Below are 15,874 nucleotides of genomic sequence, written 5' to 3'. Positions count from 1 at the left end.
TTTACTGTCACGTCATATATAAATATTTTCTCGCTGAACTAACTCTATGTAAAGGTGCCACAGAGTAGATACTTTGATCCTAGGAACAATAATTTCCTGAAGAACTCTAAGACCACCATAGTAGCACAGATTGAACTTTTACTGAAGTTTCTCCACGTGGCCTCTCCAACTTCTTTTTCTGATCCAGGGCTCATTCAAAGGGCTGATAATTTCATTTTGCTGTCATATCTATTCAGTTCCTTTAAACAATTTACCAGGCCAGGCCCTGGTGGCCTAGTTCATGCCTTTAATCCTGGCCACTCAAGAGGCTGAGAATTGAGGATCAAAATTCAAATCCAGCCAAGGCAGGTAAGTCTCATGTACAATTAACCATCAAAAAGCAGTGGAGCCGTGGCTCAAGTGGTAGAGCTCAAGGAAAATGCCCAGGCTTGGGTTCAAGCCTCCCTTATCCCCCCTCCCCCCCACCCGCCACTCCTGGCCCTTACTACTACTACTGTACAAAAGAGACATCCTAAACCTAAAACACCCTTCACTTTATATTTTTCTGGAGTCAAGGCCTGAAGGGTGGCTTACAACCCTTGGGAATTTCCCAGGTCTGAGTATAGGTGGAAGAATGGCAACTCACTCTACTGTCAGGGAGTTCAGAGCAAATGAATATTTGGCACATCAGGCTGCTTTCACATGTAACTACAGGATAAAAAAAAATTACAAAGCAAGTGATTTTACATGAGACAAAAAAGGTTTTAATCAGTTTCTTGTTGACTGAACCAACTGTTTTCAATGTTATAGTGCTCTGGACTTAATACAGAATCATCATGCTGGAGAGGAAGGGGAAAGTCTGGCTTTACACTAGAACCCCAGATGGAGGATGGGGATGGATGGTTGTGCTTCATTTTTTCCTGGTAAGCATGTTTTCACCTTTCCAACTGCATGGGTTGTCTGTAGAAAGGCTTAGAGAAGCCATCACTTAGGAAATCCTTGGCATATAAGAGCCAGGAACTACCCATAACTGCCAGTCAGGGCCCACAATGAGCCCAGGAGAAAGCTGAAATACCCTTGAGTGAAAGCGGAAGTGTCTCCAGCTAGTCCTCTATCTTCCTCTCTACACTCCTAAGCCCTCTGATTGCTCATCTTGATCAGCGGCTGTTTCATGGCAGCAAGGCAATTGGGATTTGGAGACAACCATACTTTTAGCCATCCCACAAGTAGCACTGGACAATGCTAAAAAGTGCCTAGCTGGCCCAGGAAAATACCTAACACTAAGGTTGGCAGTCCCCTTTACTGAGAGTAGATGGGAATATTTCCTTTGTTCAGCCTGCTGTCTACTAATGTCTGAACTCAGGGCCTTGGACTCTGGCTTTTTTCACTCAAAGTTGACTTTCTATCACTTGAGCCATGCCTCCAGTTCCAGCTTCTTTCTGGTTAATTGGACATTGTCTTAAGGGTTTGTCTGCCCAAAATGGCTCCAAATCTCAACCCTCAGATTTACCTCAGCCTCCTGTGTACACACACCACTGGCCCCCAGATGCCCCAGAGGCTTGTAGAGTTGCTATGAGACAACTGTGATGTGTGCCACTACTTTGCACATTCTAGAATGTTGGTAATCTGAGCACAGTTGTGCTCTACAGAGTAGTGCCAACTCTGTAACTCATTTCTACAAACATTGTATAAATTTAAGAGATACACTCACAAAACCACCCTTTCTTTCTTGGTGCTACAACAAGCACAGTCTTGGTTAGTATTGGTATATGCAGTCCACCTTGTGGACAACCAGCTCTATAAACCTAAGGAATACATCATGCCTCTTCTGAGTGACACAAAGGGGAAACAGAGGTCTCCAGTGAAGATGTATTATAAAACTCCAGAGCCCTATTTATTGTACACTGGCTTCATTTCCATACAATGTGGAACCCTCAGCCCACTCCCACGTTACTAATATGAATCTAAGGATACCCTAAATCTGAGTCCTTCTTGGCCGGGTCACCTCCAAAAAGCATGCTTTGGAGAGTAGGCACTGTTGGCAAGGGTCACTTTCTTTCCCACTTTTCTCCCCAGGAACCATCTTTTCCCATTACCCTCTGTGGATAGGCAGTTACTTCCTAGTTTATTTGCTTATGAGAAACCGTGCCTTACAACCAGATTAGTAAGTTAGGTCCCATTTTAGAAGTATAGTGCTGCACAAAAATCCTACCACAATGTTAATTAACCCAGTAACTCATTTACTGCTCATATTGGCAATGTGGATCCTTAGAGGAATGTGTGTGTGTGTGTGTGTTTTGGTCAGTGCTGGGGCTTGAACTCTGGGCTTAGGTACTATCCCTGAGCTTTTGTGCTCAAGGCCAGTACTCTACCACTTCAGCCACTGTGGTTAATTGAAGAGTCTCATGGGCTTTCCTGCCCAGGCTGGCTTTGAATCACAGTCCTCAGATCTCAATCTCGTGAGTAGCTAGATTATAGGCATGAGCCACCAGTGCCTGCTGAGAACTATGTTTTTATAGGTTTATAAGTTACTTTGCTGTAACAGAGGAGTCCTGAAAAGGTAAATAAAAAACTGCTTCAGAAAGTGCCCCCCAAGTGAGGAAATCATTATAACCTGTGTGCTCACTACTGTACACCATAGCATATGTCAGCAGGCACTCAGGAAATACTTGATGGTGGATAAAATGAGTAAGATGTACAAATAAACAAAAAAATGGAAAATGAAATCAGAGATGAGCAGGGGCCTTATCAGTCACGTTCAGAATGCTGGCTCCTATCTTGAGGTTATAAAGTGCTGATAAGAAAAGTTAAAGGAATGATGGAATCAGACATACATTTCAGAAATTTCAGCTCAGGCTGCTGCATGGATAATAGATTACAGAATTATGCCTGAACACAGGAAGGACAACTGGAAGGAGTAAGAACAGAAGGTCCTAAATGAAGGCAATAACAGCAATGATGAAGAGAAAAAATACAGACCTGAGCACATCAAAAAGGGGAACTAAAAAAACATGGGCTGGGAAGTTGGCTCAGTGGTAGAGTGCTTGCCTCACATGCATGAGGCCTGGGTTTGATTCTTCAGCACCACATAAACAGAAAAAAAGCCTGAAGTGGTGCTGTGACTCAAGTGGTAGGGTGCTAGCCTTGAGCTGAAGAGCTGAGGGACAGCTCCCAGGCCGAGTTCAGCCTTCAGGACCAACCAAAAAGACAGAGGAGGAGAGAGACAGAGATGAGAGAGAGAGACAGAGAGAGACAGAGACAGAGAGAGACAGAGACGGAGAGAGACAGACAGACAGACAAACTAAAAAAACAAAAGATATAGATGTCAGAGAATGGGAATCAAGGAGTCCTGGGTTGCTGGCTTGAACACTGGAGATCACAGGAAGGAGGAAAACTTGAAAACTTGCATAATTTAATCTTAGACATTGAATCTGAAGAATGTATAAAAGAAATGTTTGGCATCCGAGCCCCTGAAGTACAGCTACACCTAAATTTGTGTCTTTGACACAGTAGTTTGAACTTTGATACAACATAGGCAAAATCAGCAGGAGTAGGTGAAGAGGGGTGAGGGGAAAACCTTGGGAATGAGCTCAGAAATAAGCAGAAACAGAAGCAAAGCAGTGATAATCCAGAAACTGTCAGTAGAAAATGATGTGCAATGTTGCTGTGGCCAATTATGATAAAAAGGACAATAGTCCATTGACTTAGCAACAAAGAAGTCTCTGATAATCTTAAGAGCGTAAGTGTGGGGACTAAAGCTAGTGGACTTCTGTTTTCAGTGGAGCAGTAGGATGAGAGGATAGACATACCTAACAGACTTTTTAAAAAATATATTTGTCTTTGGAGGTCTGGATGAGCTGGGCAATATGGCAGTGGGGAAGAGTAGTATAAACTTTTAATAGTAACTGGCAAAGCTGTGGCTCAACTGGTAGAGCGCTAGCCTTGAGCTGAAGAGCTGAGGGACAGTGCCCAGGCTCAGAGTTCAGGCCCCACGACCGGACCCAAAAAAAAAGAAAAAAGAAAAAAAAAAGTAACTGGCACAATCTAGTACTCTAATTTTTCAAAAGGGCTGGGAAGATTGGTAACACCTGCTCTTCCAAGTCAATTAGAATTGCCTGGTAAAGGACCTTACTGGGAGAGTAGGGAAGGCATGCTTAAGGCATACCTTCTAGTTTCAACCCATTTAACAGTTCTTAAAAGATAAAAGAAGTAAGGGTCAGCCACTGGTGGCTCACGTCTATAATCCTAGCTATTCAGGAGACTAGGATTTGTGGTTCAAAGCCAGCCTCTGCAGGAAAGTCCATGAGACGCTTAATCTCCAGGAAACCAGAAGGGTCTGTGGCTCCAAGTTGTGGAACCCTAGCCCTGAGCAAAATCGCTTAGGGACACCACCCAGGCCCCGAGTTCAAGCCAGATAACCAACAACAGGAAAAAAAAAAAAAAGAGAAAAAATTAAAGGAAAAATAGGGAATCAATAATTTCTAGTGTTGCTTTATTTATGGGTGCGCCATTTACACTATCAGAGGTGGACCTTGGTAACAGGACTAAAACCGGCCAAACTTGGTTCAAGGAACAGGAATAAGCATATAGATATAGACCTATGTAGTCTGCTTAGTAAATGGAAAACAGACGTAGGGAGAGGTTTTTACTATCCTTGGTCAAAATAAAACCTAAATAGAATGGCTTTAAGGGAAGAGAAAAAGATAGATGCATTTTCAGTACCCTAGGCCTTCCACATACTCAGCGGAAGATATTAGACAAGTTATTGGACATCCAGATATCAAGGATAAATAAAATATTCTGAACCGAGAACCACTTGCTAGCCAAACTTGTGGCTAAGAAAGAAGTCAGCATCCTGTACATGTCAAGCAAAGAACACTCATTTACAGAAAGAGGACACTTATTTTCTGCACTGATTTTCTTTAAATGGCTCGATTACTGTTTAAACTCCCTAGTGTCATGCTTGCTAGTCATGTGAGCTAGGCTCACAGCTTTTTCCATCCTAGCTTTCCCAGCCTCTGAGCAATGCTGATTAAATATTACCTCCAGCCAAGAAATACTACTCTTGTACCACCCAGATCAGGCCACTGTTCACTGTTCTTATCTCTCTCTCTCTCTCTCTCCCCCCCACATTCATCACTCCCTCCCTTCATTAAAGTCTTTGCTTTGCCACTTTAAAATCTTGATTCTCATATCCCTGATGTGTTAATATTTACATTGTCTATTCACAAAAAAAAGAGGAATCTTAACCTTGACAAAATAGTTGGCCCAGTGTCCCAAGTTACACTCATGAGAAGAGCCAAGGTTCTAGCAAACGAAGGCTGATTTGATTCTAAATCCATACCCATTACAAGTACACTGGTGGTAATTAAAACCTTAGGGGTGCATGACTATCCAGGGAGTTTTAGGTGAACGGAGGGCAGAACTATGGAGGGAAAATTCTACCAGGTAGGCAGAGCAAAAGGGAACCCAGGATCCTGTGATTCTCAAGCAATGCTTGTGAGGTGGAAAGGAGAGAAAGGGCCTGGAAAAGCCAAGACTACTGAAACAAGGAAGCAAGCAATTTCATGAAGACAGTGGCATAATGTAGCACATGGCTTTGAGGGAATGAAGACCATGGCTAGATATTCATTTGGGCTCCCACTTCAGATAGTTTACCTGGTAATCACGAAGCAGGAAAAAGGGGAATAGAAAAAGAAGAAAAACTGTTCATGGCCCCCCGTCTACTAAAATTACCAAGAAACCAAAGTTACTAATTCTTAGAAAGAAAAATGACCTCAAAAGGAGCAAGTCTAATGGAAGGAAGAGATGGGCAGGCAAGGAGTGCTAGATAGAACAGAGGAAGAAAAGGTTGGGCCACAGGACTAAGCCAGTAAGACAGTCAATCCTTTGCTATCCTGGCATAACTAAGCACTCATTCTCAAGAATGTCCCAATTTAGATGATCAATTATATGGTCACGCTGTACACCAAGTGAAAGATGTTATTCAGCTTAGAAGCAAAGATGTAAATCAAAGCTAACCTAAGAATTGGAAGGCCTAATTCTTCCTTTTTTGATGAATACGGGGGAGGGGGGAAGGGTCAGTAGACTCTATTTGACACAAATCTCAGCTTTAATACCATCCTTGGAAACTTTTTTTTTCTCTCCAAACTTCAAACTGACATATCTATTTTATAACCTTGAAATGAAGATTAAGACTTTTTCATGCAATGTGATTAGCCAATCTAAAAAGGAATGACCCTCCCCCCAACACACACTCCCAGATACTATGTACTATAATGAGGAACAACCAATAAAACAAACTGGTAAGTATTAGAGCAACAGAAACTCCAGCAGCTGCAGCCTCCTCTACACTTGATTGCTTGCCACCAGACATGGACTCTATTCTCCTTTGATTTAGGTAAATGTGTTTGTGATGGGGATGACCAAGACATTTGCAATTTTCTTTGTGGTCTTTCAAGAAGAATTTGAAGGCACCTCAGAGCAAATTGGTTGGATTGGATCTATCATGTCATCACTTCGTTTCTGTGCAGGTATAAAGTTGGCACAAACTTGCTCTCCATGGAGAATGACCCTGAGTCTTCTAAGACTGAATCATTACTAGCCTTCAGTATTTTGTGCTGAGAAAAGTAAGGAAATAAAGTTTGGCCTCCACTTGACTTGATCAGTATATTGAGAAATTAGGGGTCAAAGTTGAAGAATCCAACTATTCTGTTATTCACATTTCATGCCTTGTTTCTTTCCAGTCAGGTAATGAATGACAAAATGCACATAATAAAGGTCCAATGAGTCAGGACCTCAACCTAGAAGTCTAGCCATTAAGTACTAGTGTCATCTACAAAACAAAACCCAGAACCAATTTCTTCTCTTCTAGCTTTAGTCAGGGGTAGAATATGGTGATAGATGATACAGTTTATAGTAGCTACAGTCTACTGGAATAATTACATTTACAATGCATTTTCAATTTCCCCTTCAAAAAGCAAAAGTGTGAGACTGTATTATAAAAACTCATACCCCTATTTTGAAAGATACAGTACTCCAAAGTGCTTTTGTGTTACCTCCTCCCTTCCATTCATTATGGTACCGGGATGCCATTAATCTAGCATTTCCTTTTTCTTTCTGAAGGTCCCTTGGCTGCCATCATTTGTGACATACTTGGAGAAAAAACTACCTCTGTTCTTGGGACTTCCCTTATTTCTGGTGGCTACCTGATCAGTCGCTGGGCCACAGGCATTCCCTTTCTTTGTGTGACTATGGGACTTTTACCTGGTGAGTCCATTGTTAATAGAACACTACAGAAAAATGAAGCAGGAACTTTCCCTACTACTGGTGTTTGATCCCAAATGCCAATAATTGACTTCTTATACAAAAATCACCAAATGTAATAGTAATTCCAAACTTTTTTTTTTTTTTTTAAGGTTTAGGATCTGCTTTTTTATACCAAGTAGCTGCTGTGGTAATCACCAAATACTTCAGAAAGCGATTGGCTCTTGCTACAGCTATTGCCCGTTCAGGGATGGGACTGACTTTTCTGTTGGCACCCTTCACGAAATTCCTGATAGATCTCTATGACTGGACAGGTGAGTGTGTCTAACTCTCTAAACTGTTGACTCTGCAAGACCTAATATACACAAGGCCCTAGGCTTAATTCCCAGTATTAGAAAAAGCCAAAATAAAAAAATGAAAACATATTTCTAGAGAAGAAATGAGGACACATGTGTCTAAAGGACACATGTTCATCTTCCTTGGAAAAAATTTCACGACAGAAGATATCATCAGTAGGCTGTCACCTCATGAAAGCTACCCAAAATTTGGAAGACTGAGGTAATGGGAGAGTACTCTAAACATTGGAAACAATGTTTTAGTGACAGTGACATCCCTGGAGAAACAAGTCTCCCCTCTTCTTCCTCCTTTCCTCACCAAGCATTTACCTTTCATACTTTCTTTTAAAGAAAAAAAAATCCACATTAAAAAAAAAAAAAAAACTCTTCCACAAGGCTTTATCAAATAGATGAAACAGGAAAAAATATTCTGTAAAAGACTGTTCTTTGTCATTTATATATTAACTACTATTTCCATATATCCACTGTGAATTTAGACAAAAAGCACTTTTATTATTCATTGTATCTAACATTTGGGTTAAAATAATCATAATTACTGGAAAAGACTTATGTACATGTATGTACTCATGTGCCTGTATCTATGTTCATAACAGTCCTATTGATTCTCCTTTTCAAAACAGAAACCCATCTAACAGTGTCATTGTTCATAGGAACAGCTGACAAATCTGTATCATGGGTAAAGCCTATACAGCCTGTTGTCTTGCTAAAAGCATTATACTCAAATCAGACCTTTTTTTTTTTTTTTTTTTTTTTTGGGGGGGGTCCGGTCGTGGGGCCTGAACTCTGGGCCTGGGCGCTGTCCCTCAGCTCTTCAGCTCAAGGCTAGCATTCTACCACTTGAGCCATAGCGCCACTTACGGCTTTTTTCATTTTGCTTATGTGGTGCTGAGGAATCGAACCCAGGGCCTCAGGCATGCAAGGCAAGCGCTCTACCACTGAGCCACCTTCCCAGCCCTCAAATCAGAGCTTTGATCTGAAAAAAAAAAAAATTGAGCAACTGATGAAATCAAGCAACTATTCAGCTTCAAAGGCAAGACCAGAACCTGTCTTTTTCAGGGGAAAAAATTTAAATGTCAGATAAAACGAATGAAAAGGGCATTTCTCCCTTCTAAAGCTGTTACTAGATGATTCTTGTTATCTAATTCCATATTTTGTTTTTAAATCTATACTATCACTTGTAAACTCCTATTTAGAGCACATAACTTTCTTTCTTTCTTTCTTTCTTTCTTTCTATCTATCTATCTCATGGACTCTCCTGCCTGGGCTGGCTTCCAACCATGATACTCAGATCATAGCCTCCTGAGTAGCTAGGATTATAGGCATGAGCCACCAATACCCAACCTAGAATATATAATTTTCTAACATTTGAAATACAACCCTTACCCCTCGAAAGCACATTTTGTTCTTTTTTCCTCTTGAGCAAAAATGAACTCCTTCGACCGTACACCTAATGGTGTAGTTTTCTCATTGTCTACCTCTAAAGGACTCCCATTTTTACAGGGACACAGCAATATATATAGCCAACAAGTTAACAGTTTCAATTCTTAGTATTTTCAAGAATTTAGCCTACAGGGCTAGAGGTGTGATTTGGCTGTAGAGTACCGGCTTCGCAAGCTTGGAGGCAGAGTTCAAACCCCAATACTGAGGGTAAAAAAAGTTACTAGATTATATAGTAGGATCTCTTCTGAATTTATGAATACAAACTATTGTGAACTGAATGCTTATTTTCAACTTCTCAATTTCTTTTATTTAGGTGCTCTTATGTTATTTGGGGCTATCACATTGAATTTGGTGCCTTCTAGTATGCTGTTAAGACCTATCCATATCAAATGCGAGAATTCTAATATTAAAGATAAAGATTTGTCTGCAAGTGGTTCAGAGGTATCATGCGAGACAGAAACAGCATGCTGCAATGAGACCCAAGAGTCTTCTGTCAAGGACAGTACTATGCAGAAAGCCGGACAACCCAATACAACTTTAATTGTCTCACAAGATCAAAGTGAAGAAGAGTTCAACAGTGGGCCTAACAGGAACAGACTGTCCCTGAGTAATGAAGGAGGTTATAAGAAAAAGTCTATTTCTTGGTGCTTCAAACAAGAACTCTTTGACACTTCTGTCTTCAGGAATCCTTTTTTCTACATATTTACCTGGTCTTTTCTCCTAAGTCAGTTAGCATATTTCATCCCTACCTTTCATCTGGTAGCCAGAGCCAAAACACTGGACATCGACGTTATGGATGCCTCTTACCTCATTTCTGTAGCTGGTAAGAAAACTTAATCACTTTTTCCTACCTAGAAGGAAAAATTTAGTTTTATAACAGTTTATTAAATTGTCTTAAATTGTTGAAGTTATGGGAAGACTAGGAGAAGCAAATTTTTTGAGGCTAGCACAGCACTAGTCATTTCCCTTTCACCTTGTACAGATACTCCTGTTAATCCAAATCTTAATCGCGATCATTTTCATATATGTAACACACAGTAGATATCGATTATTGGAGAAACACTGAATTTCAAAAAGCTGGGCTCAGTGACAAAAGCTATCCTAGAAACAGAAAATATTAAGGGCATAGTGTAGTGACTGAAAGGACTGACTGCCTGGATTCAGGCTCTCGCTTTGTATTTCTTGCCTGTATGGACCCTGACTTGTCTTCTTTGTGCTATAATTTCTTCATCTGTAGCAGGAACAATACCTACCTTCATTAAAGTTTTCAGGGTTAAAAATGTAACCCATGTAGAATGTAGTACATGACTGGCCCAGAGTAAGCATTTAATAATGTATTATTGGTATTTCCTCTTGAAATCATAGTAAGACAGAAAATACTCTTAAGGATAGTCACGAATGGACTAGATGACATCAAATAAGCTAAAAATAAAAACCTCTTGGGAGTACTCATAAAAACATCTAGCGACAGAATACTTGACCACAAGTTGTTTGATCACAACTGACAGAAAAGTATGAAAAACAAAAATGAGATGAACCTAGTTTATGCCATATCTGGAAATTCCGAAGACTTCAACATTAACTTTTTGCCTACTTATCTCTTGGGGAAAGTGAATTTACCAAGTCTTCACAAAGCTGAATGTACTTGGTTTTAAATATTCCAACTAAAATGATACTCCTTCTGTCAAATAATACTGTGTATATAAGAAAGCAAGATAGGGGCTGGGAAGGTGGTTCAGTGGTAGAGTGCTTGCCTTGCATGCATGAAGCCCTGGGTTCGATTCCTCAGCACCACATAAGCAGAAAAAGCCGGAAGTGGCGTTTGTGACTCAAGTGGTAGGGTGCTAGCCTTGAGCTGAAGAGCTGAGGGACAGCACCCAAGCCCAGAGTTCAGGCCCCATGACCGGCAAAAAAAACAGAAAGCAGGATACACAGCCTTATGTTTTCTTTAACTACAAAATCTGGTAAAATCAGGGGCTGGGAAGGTGGCTCAGTGGTAGAGTGCTTGCCTTGCATGCATGAGGCCCTGGGTTCGATTCCTCAGCACCACATAAGCAAAAAAGAAAAAGCCGTAAGTGGCGCTATGGCTCAAGTGGTAGAGCGCTAGCCTTGAGCTGAAGAGCTGAGGGACAGCACCCAGGCCCAGAGTTCAGGCCCCATGACTGGACTCAAAAACAAAATTAAAAAAAAAAAAAAAAATCTGGTAAAATCAGATTAAGGTTATGCAACGGGAACAAAAAATCCTAACAGGAAGTCCCAGTCTATACCCTAAGGAAAAGCTGTCTATGTATTCACACTTTTCAAAGAGTTAGGAAAATGGGATTTCCTAAAACCTTTCTATATTATTCCAGGTATTATAGTAGTAGTATTTTTTTTTTTATTCCAGGCATTATTGAGACAGTCAGTCAGCTCATTTCTGGATGGGTTGCTGATCAAAACTGGATCAAAAAGTACAAATACCACAAGTCTTACCTCATCCTCTGCGGCATCACTAACCTGCTTGCTCCTTTAGCCACCACATTTTCACTACTTATGACCTACACCATCTTCTTCGCAATTTTCACTGGTGGCTACCTGGCACTGATACTTCCTGTACTGGTGAGTAGAAGCAATCATTTATGTTATTTAGTACATTTTACTTTCAATAATAATCTCCCCCAAAGAGAATACATCTTCATTGTTTCTTGTGCTTGTCCTGGGGCTTGAACTCAGGGCGAGGGTGCTATGTTTAAGCTTTTTTGCTCAAGGCTAGTGTCTTGAGCCTTAGCTCCACTTCCAGCTCTCTGGTAGTTAGTTGGAGATAAAGAATTTCATAAACTTTCCTTCCTGGGCTGGCTTTGAACCAAGACTCTCAGATCTCAGCCTTCTGAATAGCTAGGACTATAGGCATAAGGCACGGATACCCGGCCTTTATATTATTCTTTTTATAACAAGAAATCAAATGGAACTGAATTACTTACACAAATGTTTCTGTGTTCTTGAATGTTTCTGTGTTCTTGAAAAACCTGGAACAACTTCTCTTAGAATTAGATCTTCAAAATGCTGAAACATATCCGATCTATTTTCAGTTTAAGTATGGCAGGACACCAGAATATTGTATGAGGCCTGAACAACATTCTAGCTTTACAAAACTGAAATCAATTCTTTGTGATACCCATAGTTGTTAACTCAGCCAGAATTGGACTGAGGACTATCATTCTCATTTCAGATTATAAAACACCAGTTTTTAAAAGTCAGGTACCATGGCCCATGTCTGTAATTCTAGCTACTCTTCAGAGGCTGAAATTTGAGGATCATGGTTCAAAGCCAGAGTGGGCAGATAAGTCCAACTAACAAGCAAAGAGGTGAAACTGGAGGAATGTTTTAAGTAAAGCACCAGCCCTGAGTGAAAAAGCTAAGCAACAAGCTAAGTTTAAGCCCCACTGCCAGTCAAAAAAAAAAAAAAAAAAAAAAAACAATAAACCCTACCACTTTCTTTTTTTTTTTTTTTTTTTTTTGGGGGGGGGGGTCCAGTCGTGGGGCCTGAACTCTGGGCCTGGGCACTGTCCCTCAGCTCTTCAGCTCAAGACTAGCGCTCTACCACTTGAGCCAAAGCACCACTTCCGGCTTTTTTCTTTTTGCTTATGTGGTGGTGAGGAATCGAACCCAGGGCCTCATGCATGCAAGGCAAGCACTCTACCACTGAGCTACCTTCCCAGCCCCAACCCTACCACTTTCTAAGAAGAAAAAAGACTAATGAGGTTCAGAGGCAAAAAAGTACTCCTAAACCGCATAAAAGAATAAAAAACCCAAACCAAAAGCTATCCTTCTTCTACTAATAAATTACACACAAAAGAAAAACAAAAACAAAAACACTGTTGTCTCTCTAGCCAATTTACTGCTTCCTATTTGCCCCGTTCCTTAGTATATTAATACAAAGGTGTAAACAGCAACTTAAATTACTCCAGAAGTCACATTATTTTCAGACATGACATAAACAATATTTGTCCCTAGGCTTCTACAGATTTCATCCTCAATATGGCTAACATTGAATTCTAATCACTACAGGTTGATCTGTCTAAGAATTGTAGAGTGCACACGTTTTTGGGACTTGCCAGTTTCTTTGCTGGGATGGCTGTCCTTTCTGGACCACCACTAGCAGGTACCAAATCACATTCTGAACAAATTTCCAAAGCAATAAAAGAATAGGCTGATCCAAGATTAATGGCAGTATAGGATGGCAATATCAGATTAAATGTTATGGCTGGCATTTCGTTTTCCATTCCATTCCATCACCAAGGTTAAATAGACATGTACTATTAAGATTCTTATATCCTCTTGGGAATCTTACAGCAGAGAATATATATCTGGGGAAACAATCCAGATTTTTATCAGTCTCAAAATGATGAGCCAGGCACCAGTGGCTCATGTCAGTAATCCCAGCTTCACAGACAGCTGAGATCTGAAGATCACAGTTCAAAGACAGCCCAGGCAGGAAAGTCTGTGAGACTCTTATCTCCAATTAACCACCAGAAAACCAGAAATGGCACTGTGGCTCAAGTGGTAGAGCACTCAACTTGAAGAGCCCAGAGTTCAAGGACTGACAAAAAACAAAAGAAAACAACAACAAAAAAAAACAACCATGATGATTCTACCATAAATAAATGATGAAAGAAGAGAGGGTGGGGAAGACAAGACACTAGCATATTATCCTTCACCTTAGCCAAGAAGGTGAGAAGTGATCTCACTAACAGTTACTTTTACAGAGCCTGAAGATAGCAAACCTAATAGCAGAGTGGTCCTTTTTCTCTCTGTAGGAACGGTAGGAGAACATTTGGCCTTAATTAGGGCAGGATTTCTGTGGAAATGCTACTTGGGGTTTACTAGTAAGTGTTATATACAAGTTCACACTTTATATATTTAGGAATTCTGTTACTTTTAAATCTGGAGGGTAGTTTTGAGTTCTTATTATTTTAGTTAATGTCAAGGCTGAAATGCAGTTTAAGGATCAAGTATTGTTTACTGGAAATATCAGCTTGACCTAAATAGATTTTTTTTTTTTTTTTGGCGGTTGTGGGGCTTGAACTCTGGGCCTGGGCGCTTGTCCCTCAGCTCTTCAGCTCAAGGCAAGCGCTCTACCGCTTGAGCTACAGCGCCACTTCCGGTTTTCTGGTGGTTTATTGGAGATAGGAGTCTCACGGTCTCTCCTGCCCGGGCTGGCTTTGAACCACGATCCTCAGATCTCAGCCTCCTGAGTAGCTAGGATTACAAGCGTGAGCCACCGGCGCCCGGCTAGATTTTTTTTTTTTTTTGGTCAGTCATGGGGCTTGAATTCTAGGCCTGGGTGCTGTCCCTCAGCTCTTCAGCTCAAGGCGAGCACTCTACCGCTTGAGCTACAGCGCCACTTCCGGTTTTCTAGTGGTGTACAGGATATAGGAGTCTCACCGTCTTTCCTGCTCGGGCTGGCTTTGAACCGAGATCCTTAGATCTCAGCCTCCTCAGTGGCTAGGATTACAGGTGTGAGCCACCGGCGTCCGGCTAAATAGATATTTTGTGTGTGCTGAACATATAATCCAAGACTATTCAAAACCTTGAGTAAACACATACAAATAGGGAACAGGCACAAACATCAGTTTCTTTCAAAAAATTTGAATATGACCAATTTTAATTTTACATTCAAATTAACAAATAGGTTGTTTGGGGGTTTTTTTTTGGTCGATTGTGGGGCCTGAACTCTGGGCCTGGGTTCTGTCCCTCAGCTCTGCAGCTCAAGGCTAGTGCTCTATCACTTGAGCCACAGTGCCACTTCTGGCTTTTTCTGCTTATGTGGTGCTGAGGAATCAAACCCAGGGCCTCATGTATACGAGGCAAGCACTCTACCACTGAGCCACCTTCCCAGCCCAAATAGGTAATTTTTAATGTACAAATGACTACCCAGCACTTCCAATTACCCATAAAACAGAACTTAGTCTGTAACTTACTTGCTGCTTTCAGACCTGAAGTGAGACAGAGAAAGGATTTTGATCTTGCCATATTATCATTTTCTAAAAATGAAGTTTTACAATGATGCTATTTAAATTTATACTTTTTAAGACTCAGACAAATTAAAAAAAAAAAAAAGATGTAAGTCAAGGTAGTGGCTCATGTCTATAATCCTAGCTACTTGAGGAGTGGAGATTAGGAGGATGGCAGTTCCAAGGCAGCTGGGGGAAAAAGTTGGTAAGACCCCATATCAACCAATATAAAGGTAGGTAGGAGGGTACATACCTAACAAAGAAACATGAATAGGAGGATCATGGTACAGCCAGTTCAAGCATAAGTGCAAGGCCCTGAAGCAATGAAACCAGGGGCCCATGGCTTATACCATACATAATTCTACTCAATAGACTGATATTTAAAATATTAGTTCAAAGCCAGTCCAAGCAAGAAAGTCCTTGATACTCTTATCTCCAATTAACCAGCAAAAAGCAAGAAGTACAGGTACAGCTCAAGTGGTAGAGAACTAGCCCTGAGAAAAAAAGCTAAGGGACAATACCCAGTCCTGAGTTCAAGCCCCAGTACCAGCATGCACATATGCACGTGTGTGCATGTGCACACGTGCACACTCACACACACACACACACACACACACACACACACAACTTATAGCAATACCAGAAAACAGAAACATCACTGAACTTCAGTTTAAGTGTAACTAAATAAAAAAAGTCAGGTGACAGTCACTCAAACCTGTAATCCTAGTTACTGAAGAGGCTGAGATCTGAGGATTGAGGTTCAAAGCCAGCTAGGGCAGACAAATCCAAGACTCTTTTATTTCCAATTAACCAGCAAAAAGCTAGAAGTAGAGTTGTGGA

General features: G+C 40.9%; 1 protein-coding gene across 2 annotated transcripts in view; it reads left to right on the top strand.

Moving 5' to 3' along the window:
• Slc16a4 (solute carrier family 16 member 4) overlaps positions 1–15,874 on the top strand; it is a 29,261-nt gene that overhangs the window by 1,016 nt on the left and 12,371 nt on the right. The window contains exons 2-8 of one of the 2 annotated variants that reach the window (XM_070006260.1): positions 790–902; positions 6,380–6,512; positions 7,105–7,248; positions 7,398–7,559; positions 9,355–9,864; positions 11,428–11,639; positions 13,089–13,182. In XM_070006260.1, coding sequence (XP_069862361.1) covers positions 816–902; positions 6,380–6,512; positions 7,105–7,248; positions 7,398–7,559; positions 9,355–9,864; positions 11,428–11,639; positions 13,089–13,182 — 1,342 coding nt within the window. In that variant the 5' untranslated portion in view covers positions 790–815. The remainder of the gene's footprint in view (positions 1–789; positions 903–6,379; positions 6,513–7,104; positions 7,249–7,397; positions 7,560–9,354; positions 9,865–11,427; positions 11,640–13,088; positions 13,183–15,874) is intronic. The other variant, XM_070006261.1, reaches the window with a different exon arrangement.

Source organism: Dipodomys merriami, unplaced genomic scaffold (assembly GCF_024711535.1).
Source record: "Dipodomys merriami isolate MVZ:Mamm:240054 unplaced genomic scaffold, mDipMer1.0.p SCAF_7, whole genome shotgun sequence".
Classification (NCBI taxonomy): domain Eukaryota; kingdom Metazoa; phylum Chordata; class Mammalia; order Rodentia; family Heteromyidae; genus Dipodomys; species Dipodomys merriami.
Note: the sequence above shows the minus strand (reverse complement) of the source record. Positions and strands in the feature narration are given on the sequence as shown.